The sequence below is a fragment of the Microtus pennsylvanicus genome, chromosome 6 (genome assembly GCF_037038515.1).
Source record: "Microtus pennsylvanicus isolate mMicPen1 chromosome 6, mMicPen1.hap1, whole genome shotgun sequence".
Classification (NCBI taxonomy): domain Eukaryota; kingdom Metazoa; phylum Chordata; class Mammalia; order Rodentia; family Cricetidae; genus Microtus; species Microtus pennsylvanicus.
This window is the reverse complement of record NC_134584.1, coordinates 104,401,073-104,413,592: the sequence shown is the minus strand read 5'-3', so window position 1 is coordinate 104,413,592 and position 12,520 is coordinate 104,401,073. Positions and strand designations below refer to the sequence as shown.

The window sequence follows — 12,520 nt, the reverse complement described above, 5'->3', positions numbered from 1 at the left end:
CACTATCACCATGACGATTACCATTACTGTCTCACCATCACTATCTTTATTATCTCTCCCTTTATTATTGCTGACGTTACCATCACAATTGTTGTTGCTATGAAAGACATCCTCTCCATTATCACCATCACCACTGCCATTACCATCACCAACACAGTCAATAACTCCCTCACCTTCTTTGCCATCACTATTACCTCTACCACCACCACCACCACACTGCCACCACCACCATTGGCACCACTGCCACCACCAGCACCATCACCACCATCATCACCACCACCTGGACCGTCATCATCATCACCATCACCACCACCACCATCATCACCTGGACCATCATCATCATCACCACCATCACCACCATCACCATCATCACCACCACCATCACCATCATCATCACCACCACCGCCACCCCATTAGCCTCCTCACCTTCCCCTTGACCTACCACCACCATCATCATCACCACCATCACCATCATCACCACCATCATCGTCACCATCACCACCATCACCATCATCACCATCACCATCATCACCACCATCATCGTCACCATCATCATCATCACCATCATCGTCACCATCATCACCACCATCACCACCATCACCATCATCATCACCACCATCACCATCATCACCACCATCATCGTCACCATCATCACCATCATCACCACCATCACCATCACCATCATCATCACCACCACCACCATCACCACCTGGACCATCATCATCACCACCATCACCACCATCATCACCACCATCACCATCATCACCACCACCATAGTCACCATCATCATCACCATCATCACCACCATCATCACCACCACCATCACCATCATCACCACCACCATCACCATCATCACCACCATCATCATCACCACCACCGCCACCCCATTAGCCTCCTCACCTTCCCCTTGACCCACCACCACCATCATCATTCTCACCACCACCACCATGACCATCACTATCACCGCCATTGCCATCACCTTCCTCTTTCCTATCAGAAGTATCAACATGGCTTCGCCATTATTAGCATTATGGTCCCCACCTCCACCACATCTGTCTTTGCTGTTGTCACCCTTCAGTGGCAACCACTCCTGTATTCATCACCATCTTTGCTACAAAGGCCATGACTAGGGTCCAGTTGCTGACAACTTCCAGCACCCTGGAGCCCAAGGCTTACCTTTCCCACATAGTGGGGCAGTGACATATTTTTCTCTTCATCTATATGCATTTGATTCCAAATCCAGTCTCTCTTCTGGCGCTGGAGGACAGGCAGCCTGTTGTGGGTGTCCAGCTGGGGAAGGTTAGGGCCTGCCATTGCTGCCGCTGCCAGCAGGCCCAAGAAGGTGCCCAAAGCAGCGGCCAGCTCTGTTAGCCTCTGCATTCTTCCAGGAGGAACTGATCTGGGGAAAGAGGATAGATAACATCAGGGTACAGTGGCCACTGCCCCAGGGTGTGAGCGACTCACTCTAGGAACCAAAGCTTCTTTGCCTCCCCTCTCCTTTATCTGTAGCTCAGCTGAGCCAGACTCTGGACTGAGTGGGGAAGGCGAGCCCCAAAATGATTTCCCCTCGTACCCACATAAGCTGGCATGAAAGTGGGCACAGGGGAATGAGATCCTCCAGAAGTTTGGGAGGGCACCTGGAATACTGGTGCTCATGCTCCCAAAGCACCATGGGGACACTCGGATTATTGCCATTTTACAGATGAGGGAATCAAGGCACAGAGAGGTCAACTTTGCCTTTGATTAGGAGGTGCAGCTGAGCATGAGCCCAGACACTGACCACAATCAGTCACCTTCATTGAGAGCGCACCATTTGCCTGGCTCCGCTCCGAGCGCTTTAGACACACTGTCTCATTTTCTCTTCCTCTCAACTTCCAAGGTTGGTGTCATTGTGACCCTCATTTTACAACTGAACTGTGACACAGAGACACTTAGTAACCCTCCCCAAATCACCCAAACTATAAGGATCAAAGCCAATACTTAGACTAAATCTGTGTGGCCCCAAATTCCAGTTTTTTTCCTGATGCCTTCTGTGCCCCACCAGCTGCTCTGGGGTAGAGTTAAAGGCTCCTCCAAACACCCCTCCAGCTCACTCCAGTCTGAAAGCCCCTTTGGTACTGATGCTGCCTTCAGTAGGCTCCTAGGAAACCCCAGACATCTTCATCTGGGGGTTAGCCCTTTGCTCTAGAGCTCACCGATGCTGGCCACTTTAGAGGGTGGCTGGGGTGGGAGTTGAGAGACTGTACGCAGGCTGCCTTCATAGCTTGTGGGTCCAGTGTAAAAAGAGCTGTAGGTTATTTATATATAAATAAGGAATTTTGTGATAGAGATGGAAGATGCGCTCTGGAAGGTCACCTGTAGCCTCGGAAGGTGGCTCCCCCAGAGATCAATTCCTGCTTCTCTTTTAAGTTTCAAGAATGGAAGCTTCTTGATGGCGGAGGCCGTGTCCATGACCATCACCACGGCTTCTCAGCCCTGACCTCCCCTGCCACCCATCCCGGGTCCCAGTGTCACTGACCTGCAGTTCCTAGAAGAGTATGAGAAACGAAAGTGTGTGTCTGGAGAGAGCTGAGAACCTTCAGAGAGCTGGGAGGCGTGGCCTTTTCCCCTGCATTAAGGGAAGGGGTGGAGCCTGTGCATCGCAGGAGGTTCGTAAACTCTAGTAACATCATCTCCGGACCATTGGCGCCAGGCTGGCCTCAGCGAGGCCTGGGCTGTTTGTGCTGACCTTAACAACCATGCTTCCTGCCCCTCAGCTCTTCCAAGTCTCTGGTAGAAGGAGGTAGAGTCCAGCGTCCCAGAATGGGGCCCCGAATACAGGTGCTATATGCCTAAGGGAGGCTCTCTCTCTCCAGATCTCGACTTCTTTAGCCATCAACAAAGGGGTGTGTCTAGAACATTCTGGGGGCCCTTGGAGTAAGAGGCGGGCAGCGGACAAAGGGGTGGAGGAGGGTCGTGGGAGCAGAAGTCCTGCCCGGACTCTGGTCCTGACTCAGGGGGTTGGCAGTGTGATCCTCTGCCTCTACCTTGCAGGCATGGCTTTGTGAGTCATTTCCTTCTCTTGCCGGGGAAGAACTGCCAGGCCTGGGGTTTTCTGTTCCCCTCAAGTAAGAAGTGACTAGGAAATGGAAGAGTCATATAGTAGGAAGTGAAACAGAGAAGGAGGGGAAGAGTTCTCAGGCCTGGGGTAAGCCGAGGGCGAGAGCCTCAACTCTGCGCTGCTGTGGGTGAGCTCCTCCTGGATGCTGGACTCTACCAGGCCATGCAGCACCGCAGCCCTGGAGCTGTTTGCCACACTGGGGCCAACAGGAAGATAAGGCAGTGGGAATCCCATTGGGAGATGCAGCTCTGAGAAGGAAGTGACCCTTAGAGACTAGGAGGCTATGGGTGCCCTTTCAGAGATGCCCTTCTTGTGTTTTGTGACACTGGGGTGTACCACTGAGCTACGCTCCCAGCCCTTAGAGAAAATTATTTAAGGCCATGTCTGAGTGTCAGTTCTAAGATGGCCAGGGGAGAAAGAGGATTTCAGGATGCAGCATCAGCAGGAATGAAGCCCAGATTTAGAAGAGCAGCTACCATGTCTGAGGAACCAGTGATGTCCCCTGGGTAGGAAGGAGATGAGCAGCAAGGGCCCAGGCACCAGAGAGCGGCTCTGTAGGTATGGTAGGTGAATGAAGTCTTCCAAACACCCATGCCCTATACACAGGTACCTGAAATGTTACCTTACATGGCCAAAGGAACTCTGGGCAGTATGCTGAAATGGAGAATCTTGCTTGAGGCTTGGGATGGGGAGTTGACCCTGGACTACCCAGGATAATTCCAGGGTCTTTTGAAGATAGAGGCAGGAGGGTCAGATTCAAAAGTAAGATGTAGTTAGGTCTGTTGGGACAAGCCTGTAATCCCAGCTGCTTTGGTGGTGGTGGCAGGAGGCTTTCAAGATCAAGGTCTTCCTTGTCTGCAGGGTGAGTTCAAGGTCAGCCTGGGCAGCCTAAGGAGATCCTGTGTCATAAATAAGGATGTAGGTCGGTTGGTAGACTGTTTGCCCAGTAGGCACAGAATCTGGGCTTTATCTCCAGCACGCTGCAAATAAGGTATGGTGGCACATGCCCATAATCCCAGCATTTGGAAGGTGGCGGATCACAAGTTCAAAGGTCACCCTCAGTCGCATAGGAAGCCAGAGGCCGACCCAGGACACATGAGACCTTGCCTCAAAAATAAAGTGAAATGAAACAAAATGTAAAGAGAGAGCTCGGGATGTGGTTTAACAGTGGGGCGCTTGTCTCGAATATGTGGAGGTCTGGAGTCCATTGCCACAGAAAGATACAGTAAGACTCACCTGAGGTGCCGAGAGACTACCAGCTACGGGAGACAAATGGAATCAGCATGAGTTCCTTCTAAGGCTTGGAGAGGGGTCACAACTCTGACTTCAGCCCTCTGATCTCCAGTTCAGATTCCTGGCTTCCCGAATCATAAAGCGATACATAAACAAACACGTGTGGCTTTAAGCCCTCAGATTTGGGATAGCTTGTCTCTGTCATTGGAGGATTGTAGCCTGCTTATCGAGCTTGCTCCTGAACACACACTCTTTGAGTGGCACATGCCTATAATCCTGGGACTTGGGAGGCAGAACCGGAATGACTGCCGGAAACTTGAGACAAGCAGTAGCAATAATAGCCTACCCAATCATTTTCTGGGAGTTTGTGTGGATCATGTTGTCTCTTAGATCCCCTCCCTGCCCTCCCCGACCTCTGTTCTGGACCATAGTTTCCCCCGAGAAAAACTCCTAGCCTTAGCCTTGGCCTCCGACTGTGTTTGGCCAAGAGGTGTCCAGCGGGTGCTCTCTGGTTATGGGAAGAGAGAAGTAGTTAGTCCACTCCTTCCCCATCCCTATGTGGTCGCATTCTCCACCATCCCAGCTCCCAGTGGGCAGCATCTGCGGGATTTTGTCTCTGGGATCTGCATGTCTCTTCCCTTTTGCCTCTTCAGCTTCCCTCTGTTGCTGGTCTCTAGGTGCTTCTGCATGCAGTGTGGCCCCTGTGCTCCCCCTCCCCCACCCTGTAGCCCTTGCTGGCAGTCCCTTTATAGGGCCTATATTGGACACTGAGTTTCCTGTGGGGACGTTGTACGACACAATGAGCAAACATAGTTTCTTTCCTAGGACCTGTTGGGATGATTGAAGGGTTCTGAGGGTTGACAACAGCCACTGGCTATAGGAAGACATTATTATATTGGACTTCCATGAAGCAGAGTTCACTGACTCACAGGGGACAGTAGCCTGTTGTTGGTGGGCTTTGACTGGTCACCTAGAGTTCTCAGCTGACTTCAATTCTGTGTCCAAAAGAGGCCTTGTTTTGAGTCCTTGAAAAAAAGCCACTGGCCCACAAGGTCACCTGTAAGTTCTCTAGTAGGAATGGTCTCTGCTCTCTTTGGCGTCCCTTACATCAGGGGACAGGGAGGTCCGCTCATTCAGCGCTCTTTGTCAGTCAGACATTGGTGAGGAGGCGGGGCCATGGGCACTTGGGAGGTGGGATATCGTACGGATGTCTCCTTCCCAAAGCTGGAGCCTGGGGTATGGAATGATCTGGCCTCCTTGAGCATGTTATCTGATTTAAACCTTGTCCCAATCCTTGAAGGCAATTACCAATAGTCCCCTTCGCCAATGAGGAAGGGAAGGCTCCATGAACTCAGACTGGAATGGCCCTTCTCAAATCAGCTCTATCTGCAGCAGCGCTTATCACGATAGCAGTTCTCAGTGCTTGGCTCTCAGGGAGACCTCTTCCTTTAAGTTCTACACTCTCCGCAGCATGTCCAGGACACAGACATTCCCATTCCCATTTTGCACATGAGGAAATCAAAGTCTAGAGACTGCCCAGTGCACAATCGGCCTTCTTCTAAGTTTTGACCTTCATATGATCTCAGAGGGACCCAGGGGACTTTCTAGTCCAGGAGCCACACTTATTTGAGTCTATTGTCTTTAGTGTTAGAAATTTAGCAGAGGGGAAGGATTTTGTAGGACAGTCGTTTCCCCCCCTTCTGTCTAGGCATGGGAGCTAGGATGACTGTGGTCTCATCAGGAACAAAATCTCCTGAAGGTCTCATCTCTCAGCCCTTCCTACCAGCTTCAGAAAGTCTTCAGGCTGTCTTTGGTTGGGATCCGGGTCCCACTGAGATCTGGAAGGTTTGAGGACTGGGCTGAGCATCCCGGTTGGACAGCTGGAAACTTGTGTGAACACAATGACCAGGGGACAGGAAGTGCCTAGACGCTCAGCTGTGGGTGTGGGACATTTAGGAGTTGCCCGTACTCCCTGCCATCCAGGAGCTGTGACGATGCCTAACTCTGGGGTCAGATAAATTCCAGAAGGATGACAGTGCCTGCTGTGCCTTCCGTCAGACTAAGAAGATCCCAAATTAGAAAACAGAGAATGCGCCGACGTTGAGCACACCCAGAGCCCAGGACAGGCGATGACCGAGTCTCTGAGAACCCGAGTATGGCTAAACTCAACTATGCCCCGATAGGTAAGGATCTTGGAGGCTCTTGGAGTCTGTGTCCAGAGTGCCCATGGTTCAAGATGTCAGAGACAAGATAACCAAGCCAGAGTCTGGGGATCCAGAGGTAGCTCTGAAGGCCAAGATGTCTGGGCATCCGAGTGGCTCTGTCTGCTGTTCTCTGGGTTCCCTTTGAGACTCCAAGCATAGTCCTAGCTATGAGACCTTAACTCCAGGACCTCCTATTCCCACCAGCTTGATGCTTCTTCCCATCCACGTCACACTACACCCCTTCCCTGCAGGAAGCGCAGAGGGTACAGATTACAGTCACTCCCATGCTAGCACCCACCCTATACAGGCTCTATGTCTGTCCTACCCTATACAGGCTCTATGTCTGTCCTACCCTATACAGGCTCTAAGTCTGTCCTACCCCATACAGGCTCTATGTCTGTCCTACCCTATACAGGCTCTAAGTCTGTCCTACCCTATACAGGCTCTATGTCTGTCCTACCCTATACAGGCTCTATGTCTGTCCTACCCTATACAGGCTCTATGTCTGTCCTACCCTATACAGGCTCTATGTCTGTCCTACCCTATACAGGCTCTATGTCTGTCCTACCCTATACAGGCTCTATGTCTGTCCTACCCTATACAGGCTCTATGTCTGTGGACCGGTGAGAAGGTGGACTCAAACCACACCATACACAAACATGAGAAGTGTGCTGGGAGGGAAGGATTTGAGAAGGGGGTCGAGGGCAGAACTGGCATGCAGCCAGAGTCCTAGGAGAGAGCCCCCCCTTTTCTCATTCATCTGCTATGGGAGATCAGAGAGAGCCCCCCTTTCCCTTTGTCTTTATAGCCCATCTGTCCCTAGGCCCTGGCCTCAGAGGGGCTGCGAGATAGGCTCAGCCTGAGTCCTGCAGATGACAGGCAGAAGGACAGTTTGGGCGCAGCTGAAGAGGGGCTGTGGAGGTCCTGGAGTGACACTGGGGCTCCCTGGGACTAGACTCTGGCTTTGTAGCTGAACAGATGTAGGAAATTTGGCTCCAGCTTGAGCCCCTCAGCAGGGCATAAGGCCAGTGTCTTGGGTTTGCTCTTCCCTGGCCACAGGCATCCAATCAGAGCCTCCCTTCAGCCTTAGCAGATTCTAGCTGCAAGGTTCTGGCTTTGGGAGGCAGTTCACTCTCCTGGAGGGTGCTGGGGGTGAGGAAAATTAACTAACTGATTGACTAACTCTCCCCTCTCTCTTCTCCCCACCCCCCTCTCTCTCTTTGGAGCCTCATATCCTTCAAGGACCCTGTCTAAGTCCCCAATGGCCCTGCATACAGGCTTGTTCCCACAGCCACTCTACAAAGGGAATTCCTGTACAGGCCTTCCCCTCTATCTGGCCCATGGCCTTCCGTGAGGACAGGGGCTGGATCTGGCAGCCAAGTGGAGCCCCAGGGAGAGCCTCTGAGGATGGAATGCTCAGCCCCACCCCAGCCCCCTACAGACTGTGGCCTCCAGCCTGGAGGCCTGGGTCAGGGATGAGGGGCAGGGCGGTGGGCGGAGATGGCTCAGAACATGTAGGGGGTGTGCCTGTGTTCAGTGGCTTTGGAGCCTGAGCTCTGTGTGTGGCCATGGGCAGTTCTTGCCTGCCTACCCCACACTTGGAGCCTCAGCTAGCACAGGGGTGGAATCTCAAGGTACATGCACGGCCACACCCTTCTCCAGCGATTCCTATATTGTTTTCTTGAGGACCCATGTTTACAGCTGGGGTTTGTCAGTGTGGACATTGGGAGGATTGGGGGGGGGGGTTCGGCATCAATCAGCTATGCCCGGGCCTCTTGAGGCATAGTCCTCCTTTGTAGCTCAGTTCCTATAGGTCCCAGACCTGCTGGTTCCCTGGGACTGTCCCCTGGCTCAGCTTGTGGCTTCGCTCCCTTTTGAATCTCCCGTGTCTAAGTAAGCTCTTTGAGCTCCTGAGCCAGTTAGCGGAGCATGTCCCCTGCCAGCCCCGCCAACTCTTCTTTTACCTTCCACCCTCCTACCCCTTCCAGCCACAAGGCATCCTGAAGGCTTCTAGAATGCGCAATGCTTGTCCTATCCCGGGTCATTCCTAGCTTTGTTCCCTGGGCGAATGCAGCCCCAGGCCACCTCCTCCATGCAGCCTTTGGATTGCCACCAGCTCCCAGCCCGACATCTGCTTCTTACCTTGAGCATCCTCTGCCCAGAAACATTCTAGGTTCAACTCTGTGGAATCTCCCTGGGGCCCAGTCTCCCATTCTGCTTCTGATTTAAAAACCACACAGTACCATGGGTGGTCAGAGCAAACACAACCCGTGGTTTAACTGAAAAAGTTCCTGCTTCTTCCCCCAAATCCCCTCCAACAGTGGTCACATTGCTAGCGCCCATAAGATTTGATTCTTTAGGACAACGAGATCACCTTTCATACAGGTCCCCAGAGAGAACACACATACCCCTTTGCAGTGAGCCTCTTCAGGCATGGCTGCCACACGAGAGCTCACAGGCTGTTGCTACGCACTTCTTCCCACACCCATGCCAGACATCACTAGTCAATCACCATTTTCATGCCTCTGAATATTTAACACAACTTTCAAGATAAAGATTTCCAATAGGGCCATATTTTGTTTGCAATTTGAAACTGCTTAATGCTGAGTCTTTAAGAACTAGGGCATTGAGAACCATTGCTCTGACTCGTATGGAGAGGCTCAAGCATCAGGAAGAGGATTCCCACCCTGGGGAGCCTTTTAGCCTCCTCTGAGTTTCTTGACTTTGGCCGTGAAGCAATGGCTGGGCATCAGGACCATATGTTTTTGTCTGTTTGAACCTGTCCTGCTGCTCGTGGGGTTTGTGGTCTTGGGTCTGAGTTTTGCTGCATCTGGGCTTTGGCAGCTGTACCTGTAGTAAAGGCAGCAAAAGCTGCGTCCCTGGACAGGAGGACTCAAAGAGGTGAAGCCCAGCACAAGTGTTCTGGTGTCTTGCTTGACCTCCTCCTGTCTTCTCTAGTCTAGAGCTGTGCCTTCCCCTGGCTGCCTCATACCTGACCTCATTTCCTGGTGTTGCCTTAGGCTCATCTCCTGGTCCCCTGTTTTCTCCTCAGGGGATAATTTGTTCACCATTGTCCAGCCCTGAGCCCCATTTTTCCCTACCAGCCTGTGGATCTGCTGGTCGGGGTGGGGGGGGGCGGTCTTAAGAACCAGCCTGGCGTGGTGGCGCATGCCTTTAATCCCAGCAGTCGGGAGGCAGAGGCAAACAGATCTCTGTGATTTTGAGGCCAACCTGATCTACAAGAGCTAGTTCCAGGAAAGGCTCCAAAGCTACAGAGGAACCCTGTCTTGAAAAAAACCAAATAAATAAATCAATAAATAACCATCTCCTGACACAGAGCTAGGGGAGGCTGAGTTCCTGCGAGCTGTGCTAGTCTTCCCAGAATTCCAAGCTTCCACTCTTCCTTCAAGAAGCGCTCTGTAATTTCTCCTGTCAATGCCAGCTTAGATCAGGGTTGTGATGGGATTTTTGTATTTTCCCAATAGCAGTAGAATCAGTCCTTGAGGGCAGTCCCCGGGTTCCCTTGGCTCCTGGTTTGTTCTTATGCAAGCTACTTTACTGTAGTCTAAGTCATCTGATGGTCTCTGAACTACGCGATTGGGGTATGGCTACAGACTCAGAAGGCAATGCTCTCTCTCCTCCTTCCACTCAGAATGTCTCTTTAGCCTCTCTGGACCTCAGAGGTCCCATCAGTCACATGGGAATTATTCATGTCAACTGAGGGGTACAAAAGAGGTGAGGAAAGCAAACTGGGCCACGGGCTTGAGTTTTTGCGGGGATGCTGGTTCCCATCTGCAATCTCTGAGGTAACCGGGCGACCGTGAGTCATCTAACTTCGGGAGAAAATAAGTGTGCCCTTCTGGCTTCCTGCCCCATGTCCGGCCCTTGTTTGGCTGCACAATGGTTCAGCTGAGACTACAGAGTGGGCAGGTTAACCCCTTCAGGGTACTGGGAATGTCTCCCAGCTCCTAGCTCTGAAAGTTAGAGTTGGCAGGGCTCCCCTAAGGCTCGGGTGCTCCCAGGCCCCTTGGGGTCACCTGGTATTCTCCAGGCTGTAGATGACTGGGCTCAGGGCAGATGCAGAGAGTTTTGTGACTCCCTGGCCCAAGTGAGGACAGCTAATTATTCTGGGCTGTCACAAACCTTCCTAGTACTCAGCCCCCGTGCCCTGCTCTGAAGAGTCAGGAGTCCACCAGCCTGCCAGATCCTCCAAGCTTTCTGTGTGTCCCTGTCACCTGCTCTTGGAGCCCTGCCTGCCTATCTCTTCCCTCCAGGGGTTGGTAACAAGCACAGATGCCTGAAGAAGCTTGTGGTGTGGGTAGCTGGAGTATATGGCCTCTCTCTTCAGCTCTTCCCTGATAGGAGGTGAGAAGGGGGCTTGTGCCTGTGCTTTGAGATTCTCAGTCATTATAAATTCACAGGTACCTTCTGCTTTTGGGCAGTGGGGAAATCCACACGATACCCAGGCAATCTGCCTGTCACTACGAGCCATTTCCACAGCCAAGGGTGTAAACCACACGCTCGGACTTTGAAGATGTTTTCTCTAATTTAAGTGCTAGAAGCCAGAGACCCAGGGTTAATCACAGGCACCAGAATGAGCCTGGGCTGTGGAGGACGAGCTCTAGGTTCAAATCTTCATCCCGACTTGTTTCCAAAGCTCAGTTGCTCTGAGTACAGAGAGACTCTATCTACCTGCTTAGGACAGGATAGCGAATCTAGTGGCCATGGTTCTGGATTGTTTTTCTGCATGGACCATCTCCACTGCTCCCCACAGATTGTGGATGAAATTGCACCCCAAAATGGCCTCTCCTAATGAAGGTTTGGAGACCTTAGGTAACCTTCCCAAGGCTACACGGAAACGAGGAGGCTGGATCAGTGCCGAGGGTCACTGTCTCTAAGCCTGGATTTTGGTTCAGAAGTCCTTGTCTTCAGGGCTTTTCAGAGACTTTGCTGAGCTGCTCAGCCACAGGGACTCTTGGGCTCCAGGCCCTGAGTATCTGGTGTTGGGGGAGAAACGGCAGGCTGCCTTCCTGCCTGAAGCCACCAAAACACCAATCGCCCCATGAGTCTGCGGGAGATGAGGGAAGAGATTTCATAAAGAGGACCCCCAAGTGAACCTCAGAATGCCTATCTACAAAGTGGGAGACACCGACAGAGAGAACGAGAGGCCCTTTCAAGCCTTCCAAATCCCACCCGTCCCTTGAGGGACGATAGGGGGCAAGTCAGATCTTGGCAAATCTATCCCTTTAGCTCCGTCCTTTAGGCAGAAGGCAGAGCTACTCTTGGTAGACAGGGAAGGGCAGAACTATTGTTTGCCCGTTCAGCACAAAGCAGATCCCACTCAATTCCAGGGCACAGGCCAGTCCTCAGCTCTAGCGTGCTGAGTGACACTGAGAATCCTGCCCTCTTTGAACCCTATTATCCATAGAAGCTTCAGGTCACCACTGGAGTCTCACTGACTTGTAAGACTGCTGAGTCGTTCTCCTGCCTGGCTCTGAGATCCATGGGTGTTCTTGCGCACTAAGAGTTATACGCCCCTTAGCCCTACTCTGGTCCCAGAGGAGACTCAGGCTGTTGTCCCCTGGGAGGTCCTACCCTGCTCATCCTCCATACGTACAAGTCAAGACCCTCCTCGTTTGGACTCGATGGGGCAGGAGAAGAGGGAGCTTTGGGAGCCTCACTTACCGGAGCTGAAGACTCTCCTCCACTCCTCAGACAGTCTGTCCTGGGCTGAGCTTTGTGTAGAGCTCCGCTGATCGCCTCAGGAGGGGAGAGGGGAGCCACACCCAGCCTGGGAGGGAGGCAGGTTTTCCAACTGGCCCTGGCCCACTTCCCCTTGGGATGGTTTCCTGTTATTGTTCCTTTGTGAGCTGCCTGCAGATAGGCAAGCCCTATGGTGGGCGGCCTCAGCCTGGCCAGCCCGGCCCTGGGAGGCTGTGGACCTGCCCTGGGTATTCAACTCATACCTCAATTCCAGGTCTCA

The 12,520-nt window shown here is 52.4% G+C and overlaps 1 protein-coding gene across 1 annotated transcript in view; it reads right to left on the bottom strand.

The window, feature by feature from the left end:
- Positions 1 to 12,312, bottom strand: part of Cdh5 (cadherin 5) — a 37,820-nt gene extending 25,508 nt beyond the window's left edge. The window contains exons 1-2 of the mRNA XM_075977050.1: positions 12,223 to 12,312; positions 1,177 to 1,399 (exon numbers count right to left, since the gene is read on the bottom strand). Coding sequence (XP_075833165.1) covers positions 1,177 to 1,380 — 204 coding nt within the window. The 5' untranslated portion in view covers positions 1,381 to 1,399; positions 12,223 to 12,312. The remainder of the gene's footprint in view (positions 1 to 1,176; positions 1,400 to 12,222) is intronic.
- Positions 12,313 to 12,520: the final 208 nt, after the last annotated feature.